Consider the following 26056-nt stretch of genomic DNA (forward strand, 5'->3'; position numbering starts at 1 on the left):
CATTTGTCTGATATTCTTTACTCACCAATCACATTATACATAATATAAACCTAAAGATAAGGAATTTGTGAAAAACCTTAAAAGATGGTTTAAGTGTTTGAAGAGTATCATAGAGTTTATATTAAAATAAATTTCTGCAAATGTAACTGTGTAAAAAGCTTTATTTATTGTTTTAGTGCATAAGGGTAATTTGACATGTGTATGTATACACTACATGTATGTCTACAGCCTGTGAAAGCCAGAAAAGGGTATCAAATTCCCTAAAACTGTGGCTATAGGGAGTTGTGAGATGCTGTGTATGTGCTGGGAATTGAACCACTGTTCTCTGAAACAGTAGCCAGTGCTCTTAACCACTAAGACATTTCTCTAGCCCCTGGCAAATGCTATAATAAAAGCATCTTGTTCAATATACTAAAATTCATAATGATACCAGGCATTATTGTACTCACCTTTAATCCTAGCACTCAGGACATGGAGACAGATTTCTATGAGTTCAAGGCCAGTCTCATCTACAAAGTTCCCTGACAGGCAGGACTACATAAACCCAGTATAAAAAAAAAAAAAAAAATCAGCTGGGCAGTGGTGGCCTAAACCTTTAATCCCAGCACTTGGGAAGCAGAGGCAGGCAGATTTCTGAGTTCGCGACCAGCCTGTTCTACAGAGTGAGTTCTAGGACAGCCAGGGCTACACAGAGAAACCCTGTCTCGAAAAACCAAAAAGAAAAAAAAAAATCATAATAAGGACAAAATATATTGACAAGGGAATCTTTTGTGCAATGTGTGGAAACTTCATCTATCAAAAGAATGTTAGTCTATGAGCTTGGGCTTGAAATAGGGAAATAGAAGTTCTGGTATAGAAAGCAGATTTCTGGGATAGAATGTAAGGCAAAGGAAAAATTCACTCCAAATACTGCTTGAGATGGTTGAGTGAACCTGAGGAGAGGTACTAACCCCATGGCAGCACATAGAATAGAAGAAATGAGTTAGTAAGTTATGAAGCTGCAGGACAAACCCACATTTTTGGCCTAGGCAATTATTCATAAATAATTCAGTCTCACAGTTGGTATTTCTGTGAACGTTGGTGTGGGTGGAAAACTCATGGTTACAGATGGCATCCACTGTCAGGAATAAGATCTTAACTTAGAAAGAATCAGGCTTAGAGCCTGAAACATTCTGGGTGCAAGACATGAACAAGCATTCCCCAGAAACAGCTCATTCCTAGGTAGGTACAAGGATCTGAAGCCGAATGCATTTCACAAGCACATCTCCTTTAAGAGAAATGGTCTCTTTGCTGTAAAGCCAGCAGAGTTTATTAAGCAGAGGCTGCTCCTCACTCTCTCATGGACCAGAGGCTGAGGGCACAATAGCTTCAACTTCTCCCAAGCACAGCAGGGTTTGAAAGCACTCAGAAGGCCCACTAGAGAGAACTAGATGGCTGAATTGGGGTCCAACTGTGAAAAGCCTATGATCACACAGAGAAAAGAGGGGGATGCAGCCAGGAACCAACAGTCGCCACAATCTGCTACCTGAGCTGCAGAGAGAAGCCAGCTACATATTCTGTTTGTAAAATGGAGAAAAATGCAATGACACAATGCATTGGAATCCTGTATGATTTTGTTTTACTAATCAGCATACAAGTAATTGTTCTTCAGTAATTATTGCAATTTTACGTAGCCTTTTAAAGAGAGGTTTAAAACAGACTTAGATAAGAAGAGTACTGAAATATGAAATGCTAGATTGGAGATCAAAGGACAGATGTTAGATGATTAAGTCAGACTAAAGAACCTTCAAAAGAATCGAAACTGGAACAAACAAGAGCAACCAAAGTGATGGTTCCAGATGAGAGAGATCCGCAAAGGTTTGAGAAGTCACAATGGCAACCCACAGAGATACAATCTATTAAGAGTACAGATTATGTTTGGTGCTACCCTAGAGCAATCTCATACTCATAGATTGTATATTTCATTTTATAGTGTGGAGGATTAAGATATGTTCAGTTGTTGCTATATCATACTATTGATACATCTTCAGAATTTCAATGGGTTTCTGCATTGAGATCTGAAAAGGCTGATTCTGAGATTGGACATTTACTAGAGATGGTAGCTTTACGTAACCTTTCTTCAAAACAGTAATTTGAATGCTAGGATACACATTTTTATTTACTCATGTGTCAGTTGATGGACATCTATGGTGATTTCATTTCCTCAGTGCTGCCAATAAAGCAGCAATGAACATGATGGGCAAGTGCTTAGTATCAAGATGGGAAGATTTTGAAGTTAATAGCATGACCAGCAGCACTTACTGTATTTCAGCTTTCTCTGAGAAATCTTGGACAAATCTCCTTAAAATACAGGATATGAAAGAGTAATAAAGGGATGAAATGAGGCAATGGTTCTCAAACTTCCTCAAAACATAAAATTGTATTGTTGTTACTTCATAAATGCAGGATAGCTGGTGTTAGGAATCATAGCATAATATCTAATATGCAAAGTATGAGATATACTACCCCAAAAGATCATGACACGAGGGTTGAGAGCCACTTCTATAATGGAGGTGATACATTCAATCCTGCAGAGAATCTCCCAAAGCTCATAACTAGACAACTTAATAGTTTTAGGAAGTCCTTGAAACTGGCAAAGTTTACTAGTGCCCTCCTCTGTATATTGCCACCTGTCTGAACTCACTATGTTGACCAGGATGACCTTGACCTTGACCTTGCATTCCCCTTGCTTCTGCCTCCTGAGTGCTAGGTTTGAAAGCTTACATGACCTTTTCCAGCTATACATAACTTTTTCTTATCATGTCTTGACAATTACCCAAGGTAACTAACTGTGCAACCTAATTGATAGACATGAGTAATGAAGTGGATCTTATTTCTACTATTCCACTTATGTGGCAACGGAACTACAAGTAGCAATGAGACTGAAGCTGTAACAAAACATCCCTCCACCACCACCACCACCACATAAGGTGACCCCAGCAGCAGATTGACAGGAGTCTAGCAAAACTTCAAAGGAGATCTAACTGCAAAGCTATTTAAAATACTTCTTGACAGTATTACCTGATATAAAACCAGATATGATACAATCAAAAAGAAATTACAGACTTATGTGGTCATTTAATGTCTTTAATTATTATTATTATTATTATTATTATTATTATTATTATTATTATTTGGTTTTTCGAGACTGGGTTTCTCTGAGTAGCCCTGGCTGTCCTGAAACTCACTCTGTAGACCAGGCTGGCCTCGAACTCAGAAATCTGCCTGCCTCTGCCTCCCTCCCAAGTGCTGGGATTAAAGGCATGCGCCGCCACCACCCAGCAATGTTTTTAATTATTATTTCATACATGCACACACACATGCACACACAGTGTGCATGTGTGTGTGTGTGTGTGTGTGTGTGTGTGTGTGTGAAATGCCGCTCACTCTCATCTCCTACCACTCTGCTATAATAGTCCACAATTCCAACAGTTCTCTGATCTGTTCATCTGTAGTCATATTGCCTGGGACCCACTGAGATGAAGCAGAACCATTTGTGAGACTGTAGGTTTGGAGCTATGTGCTGAAGCCTGATGTGCTCAGCACAGGATGACAACTAAAGGCAATGATTTTTCTCCTACAATTTATCCTGTAGCTGTAAAAGTAGTTTTTATTCACCTAAAGTGATTGGTCTCTCCAAGGCTTACTACTTCCATCTACTAACCTAGGCCTACACCTGGATGCTTCTAGCCTCGATACAATCCAATCTAGACCTAGAGTATATTCAGCTTCTGAGATTTGCTACTGAGTAATCTCACCCATTTGTAGTTTTTTTCTGATCTCTTACTGGCTGGTTCTACTCAGCTGTTCTGGCTCAAGCCCTTCTCTAAGCTCACTGATTTAATCTAGCTTCTCTCTTTCTTGGCCTCTACTGATTGCCTCTGCTTGGCTTCATACTAATTTTGGGAATATGTTCTAATCTTCTGACTCCTCATTTTCTGGCTTGTTCTGTCTTCACCTGTGTGTAACTTGTTCTCTCTTCAATCTGTCTCTGTAAAACTCTCCCAATAAAAAACTGCCTCCTTCCTCTCCAACTGCCCCTTATATATTTTCCCTTTCCTTCCTCCCCTCTCTCTCTCTCTCTCTCTCTCCCTTTCTCTCTCCCTCTCCCCTCTACTCCCCCTACCCCCTACCCCTCCACCACTCCCCCTCTACCTCTACTGATTGCCTCTGCTTGGCTTCATACTAATTTTCTGCTTGGCTTCATACTAAGTTTGGGAATATGTTCTGATCTTCTGGCTCCTTCACATTCTCTCGCTTGTTCTCTCTTCAACCTGTCTCTAAAATTCTCTCACTAAAAAGTGCCTCCTTCCTCTCTCACTGCCCCTTAGATAGCTTCCCTGTCCTCCCTCTTCTCGTGAGAGTTGGGCATATCCTATTCTGTCAGATCTTTCTCTGATTACTCACTTTGTCTACCCATCAATTAGACATCACTTTCAGATATGGGTGCTTCCTTCTACAAATTAACTTTACCTTCGTTGTTTGGGATTAAAGGAGTGTACTACTGATGTGTGTATGTAAGAGCTCTTAAAAAATGGGGGAAGGATCCCACACTCAGGGCTCGCTCGGGAATGGCGACCCCAAACACCACCAAGACATGTACTTGATGCAATCAGCAAGAGGTTCTTTCATTCAGCACTGGGTGAGACTCATATCCCTCGCAGGGGTAGAGGAGTCTGGCATCAAGCAAAACTTTAAACAGGTTTTTATACCCACACAGTTGCTAGGGAAAAAGGGGAAACCAAGGCAGGGGAAAGTACGGGGTAGTCTCTGATTGGTGCTGGCTTGTGCTAGGGTTCAGAAGCAGGTTAGCCACCTGGCAATTGTTTGCTACCTCATTTTTCTTTCTTTTCTTTCTTTCTTTCTTTCTTTCTTTTTTTTTTTTTTTTTTTTTCTGCCAGGCTGCTCCGGTCTCTAAGCTCTGGGAGCTGGTCTCCCATTCTTCTATGTTCTGGGGGCTGGTCTCCCATTCTTCTATGTTCTTGGAGCTAGTTTCTCATTCTTCTAAGTCCAGGGAGCTAGTCTCCCATTGAGTTCAACTAACAGCTAAGTTCCCACAGTACAGTTTAAAAATTTTAACCTCTCATGTATATACTAGCCAGAGGGATTAGTGTGTTTTAAGGGCAGAGCCACTCTATTGCACAATCCCAGATTCACAATGTGATCAAATATCCTGCAACACTTGGCCAATATCTGAGGGGTAACGTGTGCCTTTTCCCTTTCCTAAATTGCCTATGGTCTTGTGTGAAGCTAGTGTGTGTAAGTACAGATGATGTTGGTTACCAATTACAATCCTATGTATGGAGTCTAGAGAATGGCATGTTTTAGCCTTTCCTTCTCTTTCCCTTATTTCTTAACCACCTCATCTTCCTCAGTATTCCCAGAGCTATCGATCAGCTGGTTTTATAACGTCTTTTGTAGGACTAGAGCTATATATACGTTACTTATTTGCTGCATCTGGGACAAGGAATATCTCTGGATCCACCAGAACTCTGCTTTACCTCACAGCACCTGGATGAGTCACGGAAGACTAACTTGTTTCTGAATCAGTACTGACAAGACCACCATCTACTGGAGAAAGCAGTACATCGCGGGATGAATTCAGCTCTGGGCTAGTAGCAAAGGGCTGACCACTGACTTCCCTCAGTCTTTCAAAATCTAAGCTATTGAAATGACCCTCCCTAAGGCAAAATTGCTGTAAGGAAAGACAGCCTGAGCTGGGGTGGGAGGGACCGGCTTCCTCGGGGCGGGGCCGGGCCGCTCACCCGGAAATTGAAGGTGGATGTCCATTCTGTGGTTGTTGCGGAAGTGTGTCCAGCGGGCGTGGTTAGAGATGTGAAGTAAAAAGCTGGTACAGCTGAGTGAGTGAGTCCAGGCTAGCTGAGCTGAAAAGACTAAATCCGAATGGCGACGACCCATTACCGAAAGGAGCTGCAGGTCTGCATCGTGTGAGATCCCATGGTGCAGACTTGAGAATAGAAGACACAGGTTGGGGTCCTGTGGGGACCCAAAAACTCCCCTATGCCGCAGGTTGAACATCCTGTGAGACTCAGCAGCCTGTGGCTCAGCAGGGGAACCGCTGCCCGGCGGCCCTGGAACCTCCCAGGTCAGAGGAGCTGCTGGGCTGGGAAACGAGGGTCGGGTGGTGGTTATCCGCGGGCGGAGATACTCCCTTGACCCGGCGAGAGGCAGAAAAGAGAAAAGCTGAGTGGCCTCTACAACAGTAATTAAAGAAAAGAAAGCCCCAACCTTGAAAGAGTTTATGGGCACCACGTGACCAGAACCGGGGCGTAGTGGGCGGGTTTACAAGAGCCCACTAAAGATCAGAGCCCCAGTGACAAAAAAGAAAAAAAAATCCACTATTCCCTGCCTTACGTGGGTGAACCACCTGGCACCCTAATCGCGCGAGGGCCAGTTACCGTGGCCTGATTCTCTCCAGAAACCTGAAAACTCCTGAAATGCAGTCCTGGTTGCAGCCTAGAAGAGTCTGCAGTGCAGCTCAGGGAACCAGAGCCCAGCGAACCTGGATCTCCCCAAATGTTCTATTAAAATAATCTAGAATATTTGAGTTTATCTGTTGATATTTCAAATGCAGATCACTTTGTTAAGGTAAAAAGGACAGAGCTCTTGAAATTTACATTCATCCACCCTAACTCTCCTGTCACACCCAGGGACTACTTAACTTGGTGACTTGGCATCCCCGAGAGCTTTCAGATACTAGTCATAAAAGCAGTGGCTGCAAAGGTAATAGAATCCAAAAGTGTGCACCAACACAACTGTTCAAACTGTAGTTTTTAATTTGGTTGTTACTTGACAGTGGCGTGACTGTGAAATTCTTCCAGGAAGAGGTGGAATGTCTGCACCCTCCTCAGAAGGTTTTGTATAGAGACTGGATATTGCAGAATTAAAGCAGTGCGTTTTTTTGTGCGTGAGAATACTTTACTTGCTCTCTCCCTTATTCCTCTTCAGGGTCCTGGGAAAATAAGTGTGCATCTGTGTGACCCTTGCATGATGAAGTCTTGCTTGGTTCATGCTATATTAAGAACCTCACAAGTGTATAGTGCTGTCATCACAATCATTCAGTTCCACTTCTTCCAGTCAGTTTTAACCGTGATTGGATGTGGGCTTCCAGGTATGTTAAGTGGAAATGAATTCCAAATATTTTTAGTATGGGGGGATCACTGTAAAATCCTCTTTATCTACTGAGCATAGTACTGTGGTAGAACTCCAGGTGCATTCTGAAGAATCTCCTTCTCATGTACAGGGCTCACTGATCACCCACATGTGCTCACCTGTGAAGCAGAACAAAGAGACCTAGAACATAGAGAGGCAGGAGACAGTGGCTAAGGATCCAGGTATGTTGGAGGACTGCTGAAGGGATGGTAAGGGCTTCAGGTAAATGTGGAAGTGGGACATGAAATCAGTTTTGCCACATTCTGTTTCACTAGAAATAATTCTAGGGACTTCCACTGAGAAAAGTCCCCTCAGGATTATCCTGTTGTACAAATAAGAAGACTGTCTACAGAAGAACTGATCCTAGGGGGAAATAAAATTTTATTTTATGCATGTTGAGTGATGCTGTCATTATTCCATGCACAGCACTGATCAGGTCTACATTCATCAGTATTAAATTATTTTCACTTCAGTGATTTTAATATATTATAAAATGATGAAAATTAATATATCTAGGTATATTTATTGTTTTGAGATTGGGGGCTTTTGGTATTCTAGCACATTCTCTGCCTATTAATGTTAATTTCTCCATTCCTGAAAATAATAAAAACAGTGTTGATAAGAATCAGGAACTATATTTACAGACAGGTAAACAAAGTCTATTCTGTCTTCCCAGAGATATCTCCTATGGTCTGTTGTCATGACAATTCCAGGTGGTTTCCATTGCTGTGATTGTAACACACTGTAACATCACCTCTAGGTGTATCCTCTTAGTGCTTTCCAGCTCTGTGCTGCTCCTTGGTACTTTCAGGATTACTTTCTGCAAAATATGCAAATGATTTTACTGTTGTCCATAGTCAGGGCAATTAAAGGAAATTCCTTCTTTTACAGTATCTTATATCTTTGGATATGAAATCAATTTATAGAAGAAAAATTATTTTAAAGGCATCTCTTTTTTCTTTTTTTTAGAGCTATATTCTGTTTACATTATTTGCTTTAAGAATATTATCCATTTACATTTTAAATATACTAAAATAAATGAATTTGTTATTGTTTAGGGTCTTAAGTGTGGACACTTTCAAGGCAGAATTGAAATTTCTGTACAGTATCCTCTGCCCTACTACGAAGAAGTTTTCAATGTGTACATATTGGCCATTTCAACTGCTGTTAAGCATGGTGTGTTCAATTCAGTTGCTTATTACTTGATTATTTTATAATTTACTTCCTTTGTAATTTTTTGATAGGTGTTTTTATCCATTATTCTATAAATACATAGCTAAGAAATACCTGATGTGTACAGTTTCTCTTCATACTTTTAATTATTGCTATTCCCATGGATTTTTTTTGGATTTTATACAGTTTCAACTGACAGTATCAAAGACTTTCAGAAATACTACATATTTTACAACATTATGTACACCTTTAATTTTTGTAAAGCATTTCTGTGTTCTAGTTTACATCTTCCTCAATTCCTTCAGCAATTTTTCGTTTTACTGAACTTCTTCACTTCCTTCAATCACATTGTCATTGTAGAGACCTTTCATTTGCCTAGTAAATTCATTCAAGGGGATTATACTTTGTTTGTTTCTTTCTTTCTTTCCATCTATTTATCTACCTATCTACCTATTAATCTATTTCTTTCCCTTTCCTAATTTTTATCTAATATCCAGGGTTTTTATATTTACATATTAGATAGATAGATAGATAGATAAATAGATAGATAGATAGTTTTCTTGCATGAATAACTATATATCCTTTGCATCCTAGAACTGTAGTTGTGGAGTATTAGGATCCAAACTTAGTCTGCATGTGTTCAGTGATGAACACTTGGTATAATCATACAGTGTACTATTCTATGGGGAAGACTCTTTCTCCAACTCTCAGAATTTTTTAGTGTTTAAATTCAAGCCTTAGTATTAGGCTTGAAGATTAGTGAGCTTGCTCCCTTCCACACTAGCATGTCCTTGTTCAGTTCCTGTTTAGGCAGCCGTATTTGTAAGGTTTCATGTATGTAGCAGCGTCTTTGACATTTCTAGGAAACACAATGTCACAACAAAACTCCTGTTCCTCTGGCTCTTACAGTATCCCTGCCCCTCTTTCTCAGTGATCCCTGAGCCTTAGTTCAGGAGTTGTGTTGTATCGGTTGGGACTGGAGCATACTCACAGCTCAGCATTTTGACTAATGTGTGTTTTCTGAAATAATCTCCATGATTGCAAAATGAACTTTCCTTGATGAGTGACAACTACGTTTGTCTGTTGGAATGAGGATAACTAGAATATAGTAAGGGATTATGCTGATTGAATAAACTAGTGGTTGTAGGTTCTTTTCTAAGATCCTTGACTTCACTAACCCTAGTAAAACTGGCTATTTTCCGAGTACCAAGCATGATTTCCCTCTTGTTGAGAGGGTCCTAAGTCCAAGTAGAAAGCTGTTGGTTGCCACCAAGGTATGTATACCATACTTGCACGTGTGGAATTATGCTTCAGTACAAATTATTGTTGTGCGTCATAGGTGTCAGACCTGGGAAGGACTGTTGATTGACTCCCTCCTTTGGAAGCTTGCATATTGCCTTATGATACCATGAAAGCTAGCCCCCAGGAGGCTTTAAAGTCAGATCTATCTTGTGTCCTCTGAAATCTCTGTCCAAAATGCACAGCTTCTTCAATAATAGGGACTCACCTACCTCACAATCATGGGCAACAGCCATAGTCTATGTTTTGGGAGTCTCTTGGACAGCTGTGACCAACAACTTCAAAGCAGGACTTTCACCCCTGGTTTTGGTTGTTTTGTTAGAAAATTACGGCTCTTGTGAGAAGCACCATCAGCCCAGATGCGAAGTTTTCATTTATATTTTAAATGTGTATGCATACACAGAAGTATATGTATCATTGTCTTTTTTGCTATATGTATAAAGATGATTCCTTACGATTATATGAAACATCTTTTGTTGGGCTTTATTTGGCCCTGGTTTGGGCCTTGAGGACAAACCTGAGCCTGGCTCGAGTTTTGTAAACTGTCTCAGTCATTTCTGTACTGGAGTGACTCAACACCAACCTGCTTAAGCCTGCCTTTGCCTAGCTCCTGCTGACGTAGAGTAACCTTGTTGGCTCCATCAGTCACCCCATACTCCTCCTCGTCAACTTCCCCTCCCCCTACATCATCTCACCTCAGCAGAAAACTCCGCCTCCTCTCTCAGCCCTTTATAAAGAAAAGATTGATACATAAAAATGAGTTCCTGCTTTGACAGACTCCCTGCCTCCAGAGGCAGGAGATCTGCAGGAATGGGTTCTCTCCCTCTCGCCTTGTTCTGTCGGCAGAGAGCCTGCCTGGCAATCTTTCCTGTCCCTTCTTCCTAATTAAATCCCTTCCATGTCTTTTCATTTCCTTATTCAAAACACTTCTTCTCTGTTATTCTCTCTATTACACTCCCACATGCCTCAGTGTTATTTTTAAATTATTTTTATTTTTTGTTTTCCTGGATTACTATATTTACTTTAGGTGTACTCACTTCTGAAGATTTGGAGCTAAGAACTTCATATGGGAGTAAACATGGCAGTGTCTGTCTTTCTGTGACTGGTTTATGTCACTCCTATGATCTTTTCTAGGTGTATCCATTTACCTGTAAAGCTCATGATTCCAATTTTCCTTACACCAGAATAATATTGCACAGTGCATATGTACCACATTTTCACTATACACTTAGCAGTTGAAGTATGCTTAGGTTGTTTGCCTTTTGACACTATTTGAATGTGTCTGCAATGAACTTAGGTGAACACATATCTGTATAGTAGAATGAGGAACCCTTTGAGCATTTGCCAAGATGTGGTATTTCTGTGGTATATGCTAGATTTATTTAACTTGAGAATTTGTTTATTTAATTGAGGATTCTATATTTTGATTTCTAGACTGGCTACATGTTTTGTTCATAGGATTTTTGTTGTTGTTGTTCATAGGGTTTTTATTCCATATGATTATGTTTTTATGCCATTCTGATTTGTATGAGGTGGAATCTCAGGATCATCTTTATTTGCATTTCCATGATGACTAAAGACATTAAATGTTTCTTAAGTGCATCTCGACCATTAGAGATTCTTCTTTTGAGAATTCTGTTTAGCTCTGTACCCCATTTTTTTAATTGAGTTATTTGTTTTGCAGTGTCTAATTTCTTGAGTGTTTTATTCATGTGTATATGGCTTTTTACTGGATGGATAAAAGTGTGACTCCTTATAACTTTCAAATATCTTCACTATTATTTTGCTGTTATTCTGTGTTTGTATCTGTCGCTTCTCCAAATGAAGTCCTGTCTCTATTTTTTATTTCCTTCTTCAAATATCTTGTGCTCTGTAAATCCCTCTTTATTACTCCCCCCACATGCCACAGTGGTCTCTCCATCTTTCCTGGGTTACTGTATTTACTCCAGGTTATGAATTCACATCTGAAGATTTGGAGTTAGGACCTTCCTGTGAGAGAGAACATGTAATGTCTGTCTTTCTGGGTCTGGGTTACTCTACTCAGTATGATCTTTTCTAGGTTTATTCATTTCCGTGCAAATCTCATGATTTCAATTTTCTTACAGCTGAATAATATCACATTGTGTGTGTGTGTGTGTGTGTGTGTGTGTGTGTGTGTGTATTTATATATTTGATTTTCTCTATCAGTTGAAGTTTGTTCAGGTTATTTTCCTTTTGTAGCTACTTTGAAAATAGCAGTAAAACATGGGTGAGTGGAGTAGGATGTTGAACCCTTTCAGCTTCTGTGCTACCTGATTCCACTTCTCCTCTCCAGTTGTCCAGAAACCGCTGCCTGACTATACACTGGTACACCATTGCTGGGCCACCATCTGGGAGAGGGCAGGGCAAAGTCGGTGTGGGTGGGGTCTGCACTTTGCCACTTCGCTCTTGGGCATTGGATGCTATAGCCAGCCTGCCCAGGAAGGGGTGAAGCAGAGCCAGGAAGAGCAGGATCAAGGTCCAGTTGGGACTTAGTGGGGGTTAGGGGGATGCCTTATTCGACAGTCTTAGTGATATAGCTCCTTTAGGTGAAGGCCTTCTCCAACAATCTTTAGTGAAGGTCTCAGAGGTGATCTTAACTTGTTCGAATTTCTTTATTGGGGGGTAGGTTTAAAAGTAAATACTTTATTCAGTGTGAATTAAGGGTTATATAGTTTTTAAGGTTTGAATATTCAGGATGGAAAAAGGCCATTTGCTGAAAGCTAAAGTACTGAGATGCATCATTAACATGGAGAAATATTCCAGGTGCTGTGCTAGTGATTGGCTAGTTGTGACCACCTGGTTGGGGGAGCGGGGTCTGGGTTATGTGTTCTGAGGCAGGCATAGGAGCAGGGAGGGATTCTCCACTTTGGTTCTCAAAGTGGCTATATTTTTTGGTAATACTGTTTTTATTCCATGTTCTTGTTTCTGGTTGGATTAGTGGTAACATTCTTCTTTAGTGTGAGAATTAGTGGTTTACTCTTTTTTAGCAAGGATGACTATTTCCTGTTTCTCGTGAATCTATCTATTCTTCACATTAAATGTATTATTTGTCATATTCTCATGCATAATTCCTCTGATTCTCCTGTGTACATTTTTGCTTCTAATTTATTATGCACTTTACCACTTTAGTGAACTGAAAATTGTGTCAGTTCGTGACTATCTTCAAATGCACCTGTGGGCCCATCAGTTCTAAGAGTCTTTTTCCAGGTGCAGCCATATTGTTGATGGTTCTTTTCTGTCCAAGCTTTCAATGTCATTTCATGCTCTCCTGGCTTTGAGATCATTAACTGGACAGGACATGTGGTAGAGTTCTGTGCCTTCATGGGCCTTTTCATGTATTGGACATTGTTCTTTAACAGCATTCATTATGTTTCGCTTTTCCTTTTTGACTCTTTTATATGAAAGGGCAGCAAGCCAGCTATTCATCCTTACTGAAGACAAATGCAAAGAAAAAAAGAAAAAAGACAGCAAGAAATGGCTGATTCTCCTGGAAATAAGTCTCAGGTCAGTAGTCATGTCCATTATTTCTCTGGAAATTTTTATATTTAAAACCATTGAAATCCTTTCATTTTCTGCTTCTGAAATTTTTTCCCTGTATTATATTTAAAAAGTTGCAAACAGATATTATAACAAAATATTCACATACTGAAATAAACCAACCCAGAGACTATACAACTGAGTGCACTTTTATGCAGCTACTGTAGTCATTAGGAACAGGAGCTCTGGAGCCTCAGATGTGATTTTATGTTTTCACTATCAAGTATACCTTTAGGAGCTGATCCGCCACCAAAAAACAAACAAACAAACAAAAAAGTGTGACAGAATTAGAACTAGGAAAACAATTAGCTTTATATACTTTTTCGTAACTGGTGGTCATTAACTGTAGTCAGTCCTACTTCATCCCCTTATATCTAATCTTTCATTTTCTCTTTTCTTCATCTTCTACTGGATCTACATGTACATTGTTTCCATAAATAAATATTATTGTCTATATTCTGTACTTGAGGGAAAACTTGGTTCCTTTCTGTTGATCTATGATGTCAGCATTGTACATTCTAAGTACAATCATTTTCCTATAATTTTTTTTATCTTCACCTCAATAATATTTCATTTTTATATGTATAACATTTATCTGTTGATAGACAATTAAGATGGTGCCAAAACTTTGCTGTGGTAAATAAAGCAGCAGTAAACATAGGGTATAACTGTCTCTAGAATGAGATGTGGAGTTCTCTGGTATATTCCCCAGAGTAAAAAAGCTGATTGTGCTGGGCGGTGGTGGCGCACGCCTTTAATCCCAGCACTTGGGAGGCAGAGGCAGGCGGATTTCTGAGTTCGTGGCCAGCCTGGTCTACAGAGTGAGTTCCAGGACAGCCAAGGCGACACAGAGAAACCCTGTCTCGTAAAAACCATAAAAAAAAAAAAAAAGCTGATTGTATATTTCATTTTCAATCATCTCCAAACTGATTTCCACAGTGGCCACATTAATTTGCAAGACAGACAGACATACAGACACACACACACAGACACACACACACACACAGTGAATAAGGCTTTGTTCTATCCATATCCTCTCTAACATTTGTTGTCAGACTAGATGATGACGGCCCTTCTCCGTGGGCTGAGGCACTATTTCAAAGTATTTTGAATTTCCATCTCTGATATCATTTTAAGGATCATAACCACTTTTTACATAACCAATATGTATTGTCAATTTGTGTTTCTGTCTTCTCAAAATATCTGTCCAGTACATTTGCCAATTTGTTGATTGGCAGTTTTATTTCCTTAAAATTTAATTTCTGTGATTCTTGGTAAATTCAAGATATGAGCCCCTATCCAGAGTGTCACTGGTACAGATTGGCACCCATTCTGTGGGTGTCTGTGTGCCCTGCTGATTGTTTCTTTGATGGACAGAAACTTTATATTCATGTCGTCTCATCTGTTTATACTTGGGGATAGTTTCTGTGCTGTTGGTGTTCTTTCTAGTTAATAAATTCTCACCCATCCCCATATCCTGAGGACTATTCCCTAGATTCTCTAAATTTTTATGTTTCTTATCTTCATTAAGATTTTTGATGCATTTTAGCATTATCTAAAGGTACAGCTTTTAAAACCACATTTCCTCATCACAGATTTTCCTACTGGGACATACACACTGTCATCCTGTCGGACATAAACACAGCATCCATAACTGATAAATAACCATGTATGTGGTGATTTGAATATGCTTGGCATAGGGAGTAGCATTATTTGGAGGACTGGCCTTATTGGAGTAAGTGTGACCTTGTTGGAGTCACTGGGTGTCACTGTGGGCATGAGCTTTAAGCCCCTCCTCCTAGCTGCCTGGGAGCCAGTCTTCTCGTAGCAGCATTCAGATGAAGATGTAGAACTTTCAGTTCTGCCTGCAACACGCCTGCCTGGACACTGCCATGCTCCCTCCTTGATGATAATAGACTGAACCTCTGAACCTGTAAGCCAGCCCCAATTAAATGTTGTCCTTAATATAAGAGTTGCCTTGGTCATGGTGTCTATTCACAGCAGTAAAACCTAAACTAAGACAATGTCCATACCTTAAATGTGCATCTTGTTTCATGGATATGCTTGTGAGACTACTGTGTCATCTTTTTTTCGCAGAATGAGAAACTCTGTGAAACAGATTGTGACTACATTAGAAATAACCTTTTGAGTAATTGTCCTTGCTCTTCTACACTCCTAATTTCCTTAAGTCTCCTTATATCTAGGAAAGCACTGTGCCTGGTATCACTTGGTTGAGCTATACTTTTCTGTTTAAGGATCTGTTGGCATTCAGAGATGTGGCTGTGGAATTTTCCCAAGAGGAGTGGCAATACCTGGACTCTACTCAGAGGGCTTTGTACATTGATGTAATGTTGGAGAATTACAACAACCTGGTGTCTGTGGGTAAGAACATTTTGCTTGTAGAATTCCTATCTTATCCTTTATATGTGAGGACTTAATTGTAAGCTCTGTTAAGCTGTCTTGAAAATAATTGGAGATTAAAGGCAGTTTGGTAGTAGAAAAGAACTTTTTTATGGTATTTGGGTTTTTTTCTTTCCACCTTTCATTTATAGGTGTCACACACCCTTTGTTTTATCATTTCTTTTTTTCATCAATTTATTTAATCACTTCACATTCCAATCACAGACAGCACCCCCCTCATAAAGCCCCTTCCTCCACCAACTCTCCCTTTAACTTCTGAGCTAGGGGAGGTCCCACACACACACTGAGTACCAAACCACCTAGGCACTTTAAGTCACTACAAGAGTAGACATATCCTCTTCGACTCAGGCCAGACATGGCAGCCCAGTTAGTGGAACAGGATCCACACAAGCAATAGAGTTAGAGTAAGTCCCTGCTCCAGTTGTTGGGAACCATATGAAGACCAAGCTGCACATCTACTACTTGTGTGCAGGGAAGGGGGTAGGTCCAAACCTTGTGTACTCTATAGTTAGTGGTTCAGTCTCTAGGAACCCCTAAGGGACCAGGTTAGTAGACTCTTTTAGTATTACTGTGGAATCCCTGTACCCTCCATGTATTAGTCAGGGTTTCTATTCCTGAACAAACATCATGACCAAGAAGCAAGTTGAGGAGGAAAGGGTTTATTCAGCTTACATTTCCACATTGCTGTTGATCACCAGAGGAAGTGAGGACTGGAACTCAAGCAGGTCAGGAAGCAGGAGCTGATGCAGAGGCCATGGAGAGATGTTTCTTGCTGGCTTGCTTCCCCTGGCTTGCTCAGCCTGCTCTCTTATAGAACCCAGACTTCCAGCCCAGGGATGGCACCACCCACAAGGGGCCCTACCCCCTTGGTCACTAATTGAGAAAATGCCCCACAGCTGGATCTCATGGAGGCACTTCCCCAACTGAAGCTCCCTTCTCTGTGATAACTCCAGCCTGGGTCAAGTTGGCACACAAAATCAGCCAGTACACTCCAGATTCCTCAATCCTTTCCCCAAACTTTTGACAAGATTTCCGGAGCTTGGTCTAATGTTCGACTATGTGTCTCTGCATCTCTTATGGTCAGCTGCTGGGAGGAACCTCTCAAAGGACAGTAATGCTAGGCTCCAGTCTGTGAATCCAGGATGACAGTTTCAAACATTGCCTGAGGCTCCAAGGTAGTTGAAAGAGAGGAAGGCAGGCCTGCAGTGTGTCGCTATTGATCCTCTGAGGACAGCTCAGCACATGCTCCCCAGAATTGTCAGGGGTTTCTATGGCCTTTATTTATGTCTGTCTTGTACAGGATACTTATTTATCCAGGCCAGCAGTGACAAATATAGCTGTCAAGAGTGTCTTCACATATTCTATCATTCTGACAAGACTTTGACTAAAAAAGAGGCATCAAAGTCTCACAATGTGGTCCTGTCAATCCACTCCCCATGCAGTCATAGTAGTAGTTGTTTCCTCTATTCACATATAGATCCCCATGGACATATGGATGACTGGAACGTTCATCAAAGTTGAATTCACAAAGATCTCCAAGGAATCCTGGTTTATAGTCACAGAAGTGAGCACCAAGAACATCCTGATACATGGGACCATGTAGACATGGTGGGGATCCACACTCATCAATTTCCAACTGACAATTCACATTAGAGTACTACTGAGGTCAGACACACGCGTATCTTTCTGTCTCATTGAAGCATTTTCCTCATCTATGCAGGGATCAGCAACACATTCATCCACTTCTAAGTCACAGTGCCTGCCTTAGTATCCAGGCACATTGAACCAGGAGTATCCATTGATATGATTCTGGCACACAGCTCCATTATCATGAGGACTGAGAACACTGTATCCCAGAAGCTTCTAGCATATCTAGCAGCACAGATACAGGCACAGTGCTCAGGGTCTTTATGGCAGGTGCCTCCATATTGAGAAGTGTGCCCTCTACAGGAATTAGTGCCACTTTCACAGGTTAGACCTCTGTACGCAGGAGGGCATTTGCACAGGAAGCCTCTTTCTCATCGAATATTCACACAAGTGAATCCTTAGCAGGGACTGGAAAAGCAATTAGATCTTCACAGTCTTTGTCCAAATTATTGGCTATGTCTAAGCAACAGTTGTTGTCTTGTAGAAAACCTTTATGCATATAAATTGTTTTGACAAGAACTTAAGAGATACCTGCTATTGTTCTTCTTGCAAAATGAATTCTGAGACCTCAAGTTACTGCAGAACTAGGTAAATCCTCTCCCACTGTGGCCTGTCAAGACAGCCCAATTAGGGGAGCAGGATCAACATGCCGGCAACAGAGTCAGAGTAGGGTAAGACCCATCTCCACTTGTTGGGAGACACTCATAAAGACCAAACTGCACACATATTCCATGTGTACTAGGGACCTATGTCCAGTTCTTGTATGCACTTTGACTAGTGCTTCAGTCTCTGGGAGCCCCCAAGGGTCCAGGTTACCTGACTATTGTTCTTCCTGAGGAGTCCCTATCCCCTCCAGGCTCTTCAGTCCTTCCCCACAACTCTTGCAGGAGACTTCCCAAGCTAATGGATCTCTGCATATGTTTCGGTCAGGTGCTGAGTGGCACCTCTCAGAGGACAGTTATGCTAGTCTGCTGTCTGCAAGCGTAACAAAGTATCATTAATAGTGTCAGGGATTGGTATACTCTTCCCTCTACTGGGAGTCCTGCCTGGTTACAGCAGGCTCCATATTCCCCACTACTAGAAGTCTCAGCTAGAGTCACCCTCATAGACTCCCTGGAGCGCCCCTCCCCCTTCCAGGTATCTCACACATCCTAAAGATGCTCCCCTCAGTCCCCTTTCCAAACAATTTAGGTTCACTCTCTGAGCCCCTTTTCCTTGGCTCTACTTATATATGATCACCACCATTCCATTCCCCGCCTGCTTTCCCACCCAGTTTCCTCTCTCCATCCACTTCCAATAATAATTTTATTTTCCCTTCTGAGTGAGATTCAAGCAACTTCCCTTGGGCCCTTCTTCTTAGTTGGCTTCCTTGAATCTGTGGATTGTATTGTGGTTATCCTGTATTTTATGACTAATCCACTTATTAGTGAGTACATAACATGCATGTCCTTTAAGGTCTGGGTTACTTCACTCAGGATGATATTTTCTAGTTCATCCATTTGCCTGTAAATTTCATGATGTCCCTGTTTTTAATAGCTGAATAGTGTTCCATTGTATAAGTGAATCATATTTTCTGTATCTATTCTTCAGGTAAGAGGCATCTGGGTTACTTCCAGTTTCTAGATACTACTAATAAAGCTGCCATGAACATAGTGAAGCAAGTGTCCTTGTGGGATAGTGGAGCATCTTTTGGGTATATGTCCAGGAATGGCATAGCTGGTTCTTGAGGTAGAACTATTCACAGATTTCTGAGAAACCCTCAAATTGATTTCCAGAGTGGTTGTTCCAAGTTTACATTCCCACCAGCTATGGAGGAGTGTTCCCCTTGCTACACATCCTCTCTAGCATGTGTTGTCACTTGAGTTTTTGATTGTACCCATTCTGATAGGTGTAAGATGGAACCTCAGAGTTGTTTTGATTTGCATTTCCCTGTTCACTAAGGACTTTGAACATCCTTTAAATACTTCTTGGACATTCAAGATTTCTCTGTTGAGAATTCTCTGTATAGTTCTGTACCCCATTTTTTTTCTATTTGTATTCCTTTATTTCACTAACTTTTCTGATTTCATTAACATATTAGCTTCAGTTCAAACACTGAACACCATTAGAAAGAGTGAAGAGTAATCTCTGGCATGGGGAGGGAGGAGGCAACAGGGGTTTGTTCTTGTTTTTGTTTGTTTGTTTGTTTGTTTTTTGGAGGGGAAACTGGGAAAGGAGAATTTTACATGTAAATAAAGAAAATATCTAAAAGAAAAAATACATATACCCCATTTTTTAATTGAGTTATTTTGGGTTGTTGGTATCTAACTTCTTGAGTTCTTGTAATTTTGCATATTAGCCCTTGGTCAGATGTAGGAGTGGTGAAGATCTATAGGCTGCCAATTTGTCCAATTAACAGTGCCCTTTGCCTTATAGAAGCTTTGCAGTTTCATGAGGTCCCATTTATCCATTGTTGGTCTTAGAGTCTGAGCCATTGGCTTTCTGTTCATGAAACTGTCTCGTGTAAAAATGCTTTCAAGACTATTTCCCATTTTCTCTTTTATTATATGTAGTGTATCCAGTGTTATCCAGTCTTTGATCCACTTGGACATCTTTTGTGCAGGGTGATATATATGGATCTATTTTCATTTTTCTACATGAAAATATCCAGTTAGCCCAGCACCATTTGTTGAAATGCTTTCCTTTTCCACTGTATTGTTTTGACTTCTTTGTCAAAAATCAAGTCTCCATAAGTGTGTGGGTTTATTTCAGGATCTTCAATTCCATTCCATCAATCAACCTATCTGTCTCTGTACCAATACCATTGCAGGTTTTAATTACTATTGCTCTTTAGTACAGCTTGAGATAAGGGATGTTGATCCATCCAGAAGTTCTTTTATTGGAATGGATTGTTTTAAGTATCCTGGATTTTTTGTTTCTCGAAATGAAATTGAGAACTACTCTTTCAAGGTTTGTAAGGACTTGTGCTGGATTTTTTTATGGGGATTACATTACATCTGTAGATTGTTTTTAGTAAGATGGCCACTTTCACAATGTTAATCCTACTGATCCGTGAGCATAGGTGATTTTTCCATCTTCTGATATCTTCCTCAATTTCTTTTTTCCAAGACTTAAAGTTCTTGTCATATAGATCTTCACTTGCTTAGTTAAAGTTACATCAAGATATTTTATATTATTTTTGGCTTTTGTGAAGAGTGTCTTTTTCCTAATTTCTTTCTCATATGGTATATAGCTTGTGTAAGGACAGGCCACTAATTTTTTTCAGTTGATTTTGTATCCAGCCATATTCCTGAAGGTGTTTAATGGCTGTAGTTCTCTGGTAGAATTTTTTGGGGGCCACTTATTTATGTAAAGGAGGACTACTGATTTCTTTGAGTTAATTTTCTGTCCAGCTACTTTGCTGAAGGTGTTTATCAGCTATACGAGTTCTCTTGTAGGGTTTTGGGAACTGCTTATGTATACTATCATAGCATCCATGAATAGTGGTACTTTAACTTTTCTTCCTTTACAATTTGTATCCTGTTGATCTCCTGTCATCTAATTGCTCAGCTACTATATTGAATATATAGTAAGAAAGTGAACAGCCTTGTCTTGTCCCTGATTTTTAGTGGGACTGCTTCAAGTATCTCTCCATTTAATTTGATGTTGACTATTGGCTTGCTATATATTGCTTTTATTGTGTTTGGGAATGTGCCTTGAATCCCTATTCTCTGCAAGACGTTACATGAAAGGGGGTATTGGATTTTATTGAAGGCTTTTTCAGCATCTAATGAGATGATCATGTAGTTTTTTTCTTCTGGTTTGTTTATATAGTGGATTATGTTGATGGATTTTCATATAGTGAAACATTCCTGCATCCCTAAAATGAAGCCTACCTGATCATGGTGAATGATGTTTTTGATGTGTTCTTTGATTTAGTTTATGAACATTTTATTGAGTATTTTTGTGTCTAAGTTCTTAGGTAAAATTGGTCTGAAGTTCTCTTTCTTTGTTGGGTCTTAGTGTGGTTTAGGTATTTGAATAACAGTGGTTTCATAGAACGAATTAGGTAGTGTTCTTTCTGTTTCTATTTTGTGGAATAGTTGGAGGAGTTCTGGTAGAATTCTACTCTAAAACCATCTGACCTTAGGCTTTTGTTTGTGTGTTTGTTGGGTGGGGAGACATTTAATGACTGCCTCCATTTCCTTAGGAGTTATAGGACTGTTTAGATAGTTTACCTGATACTCATTTAACTTTGGTAAGTGGTATAAGTCAAAAAATGTCATGTATTTTATTTAAATTTTCCAGCTTTCTGGCTTTTGAAGTATGACCTGATGATTTTTTTAATTTCCTCAGTTTCTGTTGTTATGTCTCCCTTTTCTTTCCTGACTTTTCTAAATTTGAATATTCTCTCTCTGCCTTTTAGTTAGCTAAGGGTTTGTCTATCTTGTTGATTTTCTCAAAGAACCATCTCTTAGCTTCATTGATTCTTTGTGTAGTTCTCTTTGTTTCTAATTTATTGATTTCAGCCCTGAGTTTGACTGTTTCTTCTTTTTGTTCTAGAGCTTTCAGGTGTGCTTTTAAGTTGCTAGTATGAGATATCTCCAGTTTCTTTGTAAAGGCACTTAGTGCTGTGAATTTTCCTCTTAGCACTGCTTTCACTGTGTCCCATAAGTTTGGGTGTGTTGTGCCTTTTATTATTATTTAGTTATATTATTTTATTGTTTTTGTTATTTTATTTATTCTATCATTGTAATACAATTGGACTTAAGGTCATCTTCTTGTGCTTTGGCTGTGTTAGAATATCCAGGGCTACATATCAGAAGAGCTGGGATCTAGTTGTGCCATACTGTCCTGACTCTTGTTGATTGTAATCCTATGCTGTCCTTTCACCATTTGGTTTTCCTTGGTGTTGACTGGATGATCCAGATACCAGGGGAACTTCTTGGGAAGGTAGGAATAGTCTTGGGCCAGACAATGGAGGTCAAAGGGCAGTGCACTTTACCTATGGAAGCTGTTCCCCAGGTCGACCCTGCTGGCAAGGAATTGGTGGAAGTGGGTTCAAAGCTGGTTGTTCCTAGGCTCCCTGAACACCTCCACAGGGGAGCAGGAGGTTCTTGGGGTCCCAAAATTCTCCATGGTATGGTAGGATAAGCCCACAGCCAGACAGTGGAAGTCAGAGGACCATGTACTGTGGAAAACTCAATGTGATGGCTGTGTCTCAGGCAGACCCAACCTAATTATTTTTCTCTTAAATTGATTCTTTTTTCATATAGTGCATCCTCACCCAACCCTCTACAGTTTTTTTGTTTTGTTTTGTTTTGTTTTTAAATAATTCCTGTCTCAAATGATCTAGAGCCTTAGGTATCTGGGAGAATGCTTGTTTTCTGTCCATTATTTTAAAGATCTCATACTTATTTTAGAGGGGAAAAAACTTCATACTTTTAAGTAACATTTAATCTGAAAAGGAATTGTGTCTTCCAAACAGTAGTTGTTTTTTTTTTTTAATAAATAAGCACAAGTGCTGTGAACATGGAATTGAATGAAATTCTTCATCATCCCTATTTGAAAAAAATTTAAATATACAAACATGAACTTTTACATATAATCACTTAGTGACCTCCATCCCAAAGCTGATTACTGATGCCTCAATTATATGGGCTATCTTCCTGGAAGGCTATCATTGGTTTTGTAAGAATCCATTTAATTATAGTAAAATAAAAGAATTGGGAGTTTTATTCTGAATGACTGCTATTTGTCTTACCTTAAGAGAGATTGTTGCCAGTCATTCATCAAATATGTAATTTTGAAACAATACCTATTAACCTGAGTTATACTCATTTTCCAGAGAACTATTGCATATGTGATACTGTTGATCAACATGTGAATACAGAAAAAGAGTCTTGCCAGTATAATGAGCTTGGCAAAATTCTTCATGAACACTTCAGATGTGCACTTTATAAAACTAGTATAACTACAGAAACATCTAAAAACTACAGATGCTGTAATGACAGGGATGTGTCTAATGACTCATCAAACCCAGATAGACATAAAATCATGCTCATTGGAAAAGAACCTTGCAAATCTAAAGAGTGTGAGAAATCTTTCAGTTTGTGTTCCAATATTAGTCAAGATCAGAGACTCTACACTGCAAAGAAAGAGCACGGGCAAGAAGAATATGATGACCATTTCAGCTCTACACACAGTCTCATGCAACAAATAAACTACATTGGAGAGAAACCACACCAGTGTGGGAAATGTGGGAAATGCTTCAGTACCTCCTCAAATCTCACTGTACACCAGAGAATTCATACTGGAGAGAAACCCTACAAGTGCAACCTTTGTGACAAATCTTTTTCCCAGAGCACAACTCTTAAAACACATCAAAGACTTCATACTGGGGAAAAACCTTACAAATGCAAAGAATGTGGAATGTCATTTCCTTACTTGTCATCCCTTAAAGTCCATCAGAATTTGCATCCTGGTTCTAAGCCATACAAATGTAAGGAATGTGACAAATCCTTTACTACAAAGTCAACTCTTAAAAAACATCAGAGAAATCATACTGGAGAGAAACCCTATACGTGCAATGTCTGTGGCAGATCCTTTAGACAATGTGCAAATCTTAAAACTCACCAAAGACTTCACACCGGAGAGAAACCTTACAAGTGCAAAGAATGTGGAAAGTCATTTACTCAGTCCTCATCCCTTAAAAAACATCAGAATTTGCATACTGGAAAGAAACCTTACAAATGTGAGGTTTGTGACAAATCTTTTACTGAGAAGTCAACTCTTACAACGCATAAAAGAATTCATACTGGAAAGAAACCCTACAAGTGCAACACTTGTGACAAATCCTTTAACAGTTGTACAAATCTTAAAACACATCAAACACTTCATACTGGGGAGAAACCTTACAAGTGCAAGGAATGTGGAAAGTCATTTCCTTACATGTCATCCCTTAAAATACATCAGAATTTGCATCCTGGAGAGAAGCCTTATAAATGTAAGGAATGTGATAAATCCTTTACTCTGAAGTCAAGTCTTATAACACATCAGATAATTCATACTGGAGAGAAACCCTACAAGTGCAACATTTGTGGCAAATCCTTTAACCAATGTACAAATCTCAAAACACATCAAAGACTTCATACTGGGGAGAAACCTTACAAATGCAAAGAATGTGGAAAGTCATTTCATTACTGGTCATCCCTTAAAAGCCATCAGAATTTGCATACTGGAGAGAAGCCTTATAAATGTAAGGAATGTGGCAAATCCTTTACTGAGAAGTCAACTCTTACAAAACATCAGAGAATTCACACAGGGAAGAAGCTCTACAAGTGCAACATTTGTGACAAATCCTTCATCTGGTGTGCATCTCTTAAGGCACATAAAAAGTTTCATACTGGCGAGAAACCTTACAAATGCAGAAAATGTGGAAAGACTTTTCCTCAGTTATCAACCCTTAAAAGACATCAGAAAATTCATGAAGACAAGGGACATACTGGGGAGAAGCTTTACAAGTGCAATGACTGTGACAAATCCTATACCTACCATTCGTCATTTAAAAGGCATCAGAAAATTCATTCGTCATAGAAATTAGACAAATGCATAGAATGTGGTAAGTCCTATATTGAACTGTCACATCTTAAAATACATTACAGGAATCAAACTGAAAAGAAACAAGTGTATGTACTGTGACAAATCATTAACCAATCACTCATATTTTAAAAGACTCATATTTAAAAAGAGTGTTCATACTGAAAAGAAAGGGACCTTACAGATGTAAGGCATGTGACAAATCTTTTCATAAGTGCTTTACTCCTGGAGAACATCATAAAATTCATATTGGGAGGAAAAACACCAATTTAAATAATGACATAGCATTTGTCTTTTATTCTCTGCTTACAAATCACAATATTATACATAATATAATTATATACAACATTATACATAATTATAATGTAAATATAATAAGAAATCTGTGAAATCCTTAAAATAAATCATAGAAGAGTATCATAGAGCTTATATTTAAATAAAACTCTGCAAATGTGTGTGAAGAGCTTTTTTTTTTTTTTAACGTATGTAGGTATTTTGACTGTGTATGTCTGTACACTGAAGAGACACAGGAAGCCTGCCTCTGCACTTCCCTGCTGCTTCGAGGGCTAGAGAAGTTACCACTCCTACCCTTTCCCCTTCGTAGATGCCTCTGACCTTTGGAGAGGGCAAACAAAGAGGGCCCAGCCTGGCGCCAGAATATTGCAATTCCCCTTTTCTCCTTTCATAGTAGCACTCCCTTCCCCCTGACACGGGGACAGATACCAGCCTTGGGAACAGACAAAAACCAGCATACCCTAGCCTCCCTGTCACCGAGACTCACACTCCCTTTGATTGATAACCAACACTTCCCCAGTGCAGATGACTCCTGCCCTGGAAGGAAGCAGGGACCAATATCCTTGAGATGATAAAATGCCCACTCTTGGACCGTGGGAGAAGGGCAATTAAGTGTTCCCAGAGCGCTTTGACCAGTTTGTAAAAATAAACTAGCTTCTGCTAGCACAATGAGTTACTTTTCCCAGGCCAGGAAGGTCCCTTTCCAGCTGCGTGGTTCTGCCGTGCTGTCTGAACAAACGTTATCAGGTTTAAAGGCTGGCACTCTCTTATCAATTCCAAGTCTCTGGTCCGGGGTATGGCTTTCCTAACCTCCGGAGTGAGAAAGGCTTGCAATCCAAGTCAGACGAGTGTAATAAAAACTCTTTGTTCTTGC

The 26056-nt window shown here is 39.8% G+C and overlaps 1 protein-coding gene across 2 annotated transcripts; it reads left to right on the top strand.

The window, feature by feature from the left end:
• Positions 1-5847: 5847 nt before the first annotated feature.
• On the top strand, positions 5848-26056 carry LOC116077663 (zinc finger protein 54-like). Of its 2 annotated transcripts, XM_031352364.1 has the most exons (7): positions 5848-6145; positions 7009-7171; positions 7304-7394; positions 13111-13209; positions 15498-15624; positions 23138-24910; positions 25379-26056. In XM_031352364.1, exons 4-6 carry the CDS (start codon positions 13147-13149, stop codon positions 24883-24885), a joined length of 1938 nt encoding a protein of 645 aa, XP_031208224.1. In that variant the 5' UTR covers positions 5848-6145; positions 7009-7171; positions 7304-7394; positions 13111-13146; the 3' UTR covers positions 24886-24910; positions 25379-26056. The 2 variants fall into 2 exon arrangements, with proteins under 2 accessions (XP_031208224.1, XP_031208223.1); XM_031352363.1 differs by lacking the exon at positions 25379-26056 and having other exon boundaries at positions 23138-25344.

Source organism: Mastomys coucha, unplaced genomic scaffold (assembly GCF_008632895.1).
Source record: "Mastomys coucha isolate ucsf_1 unplaced genomic scaffold, UCSF_Mcou_1 pScaffold5, whole genome shotgun sequence".
NCBI lineage: Eukaryota > Metazoa > Chordata > Mammalia > Rodentia > Muridae > Mastomys > Mastomys coucha.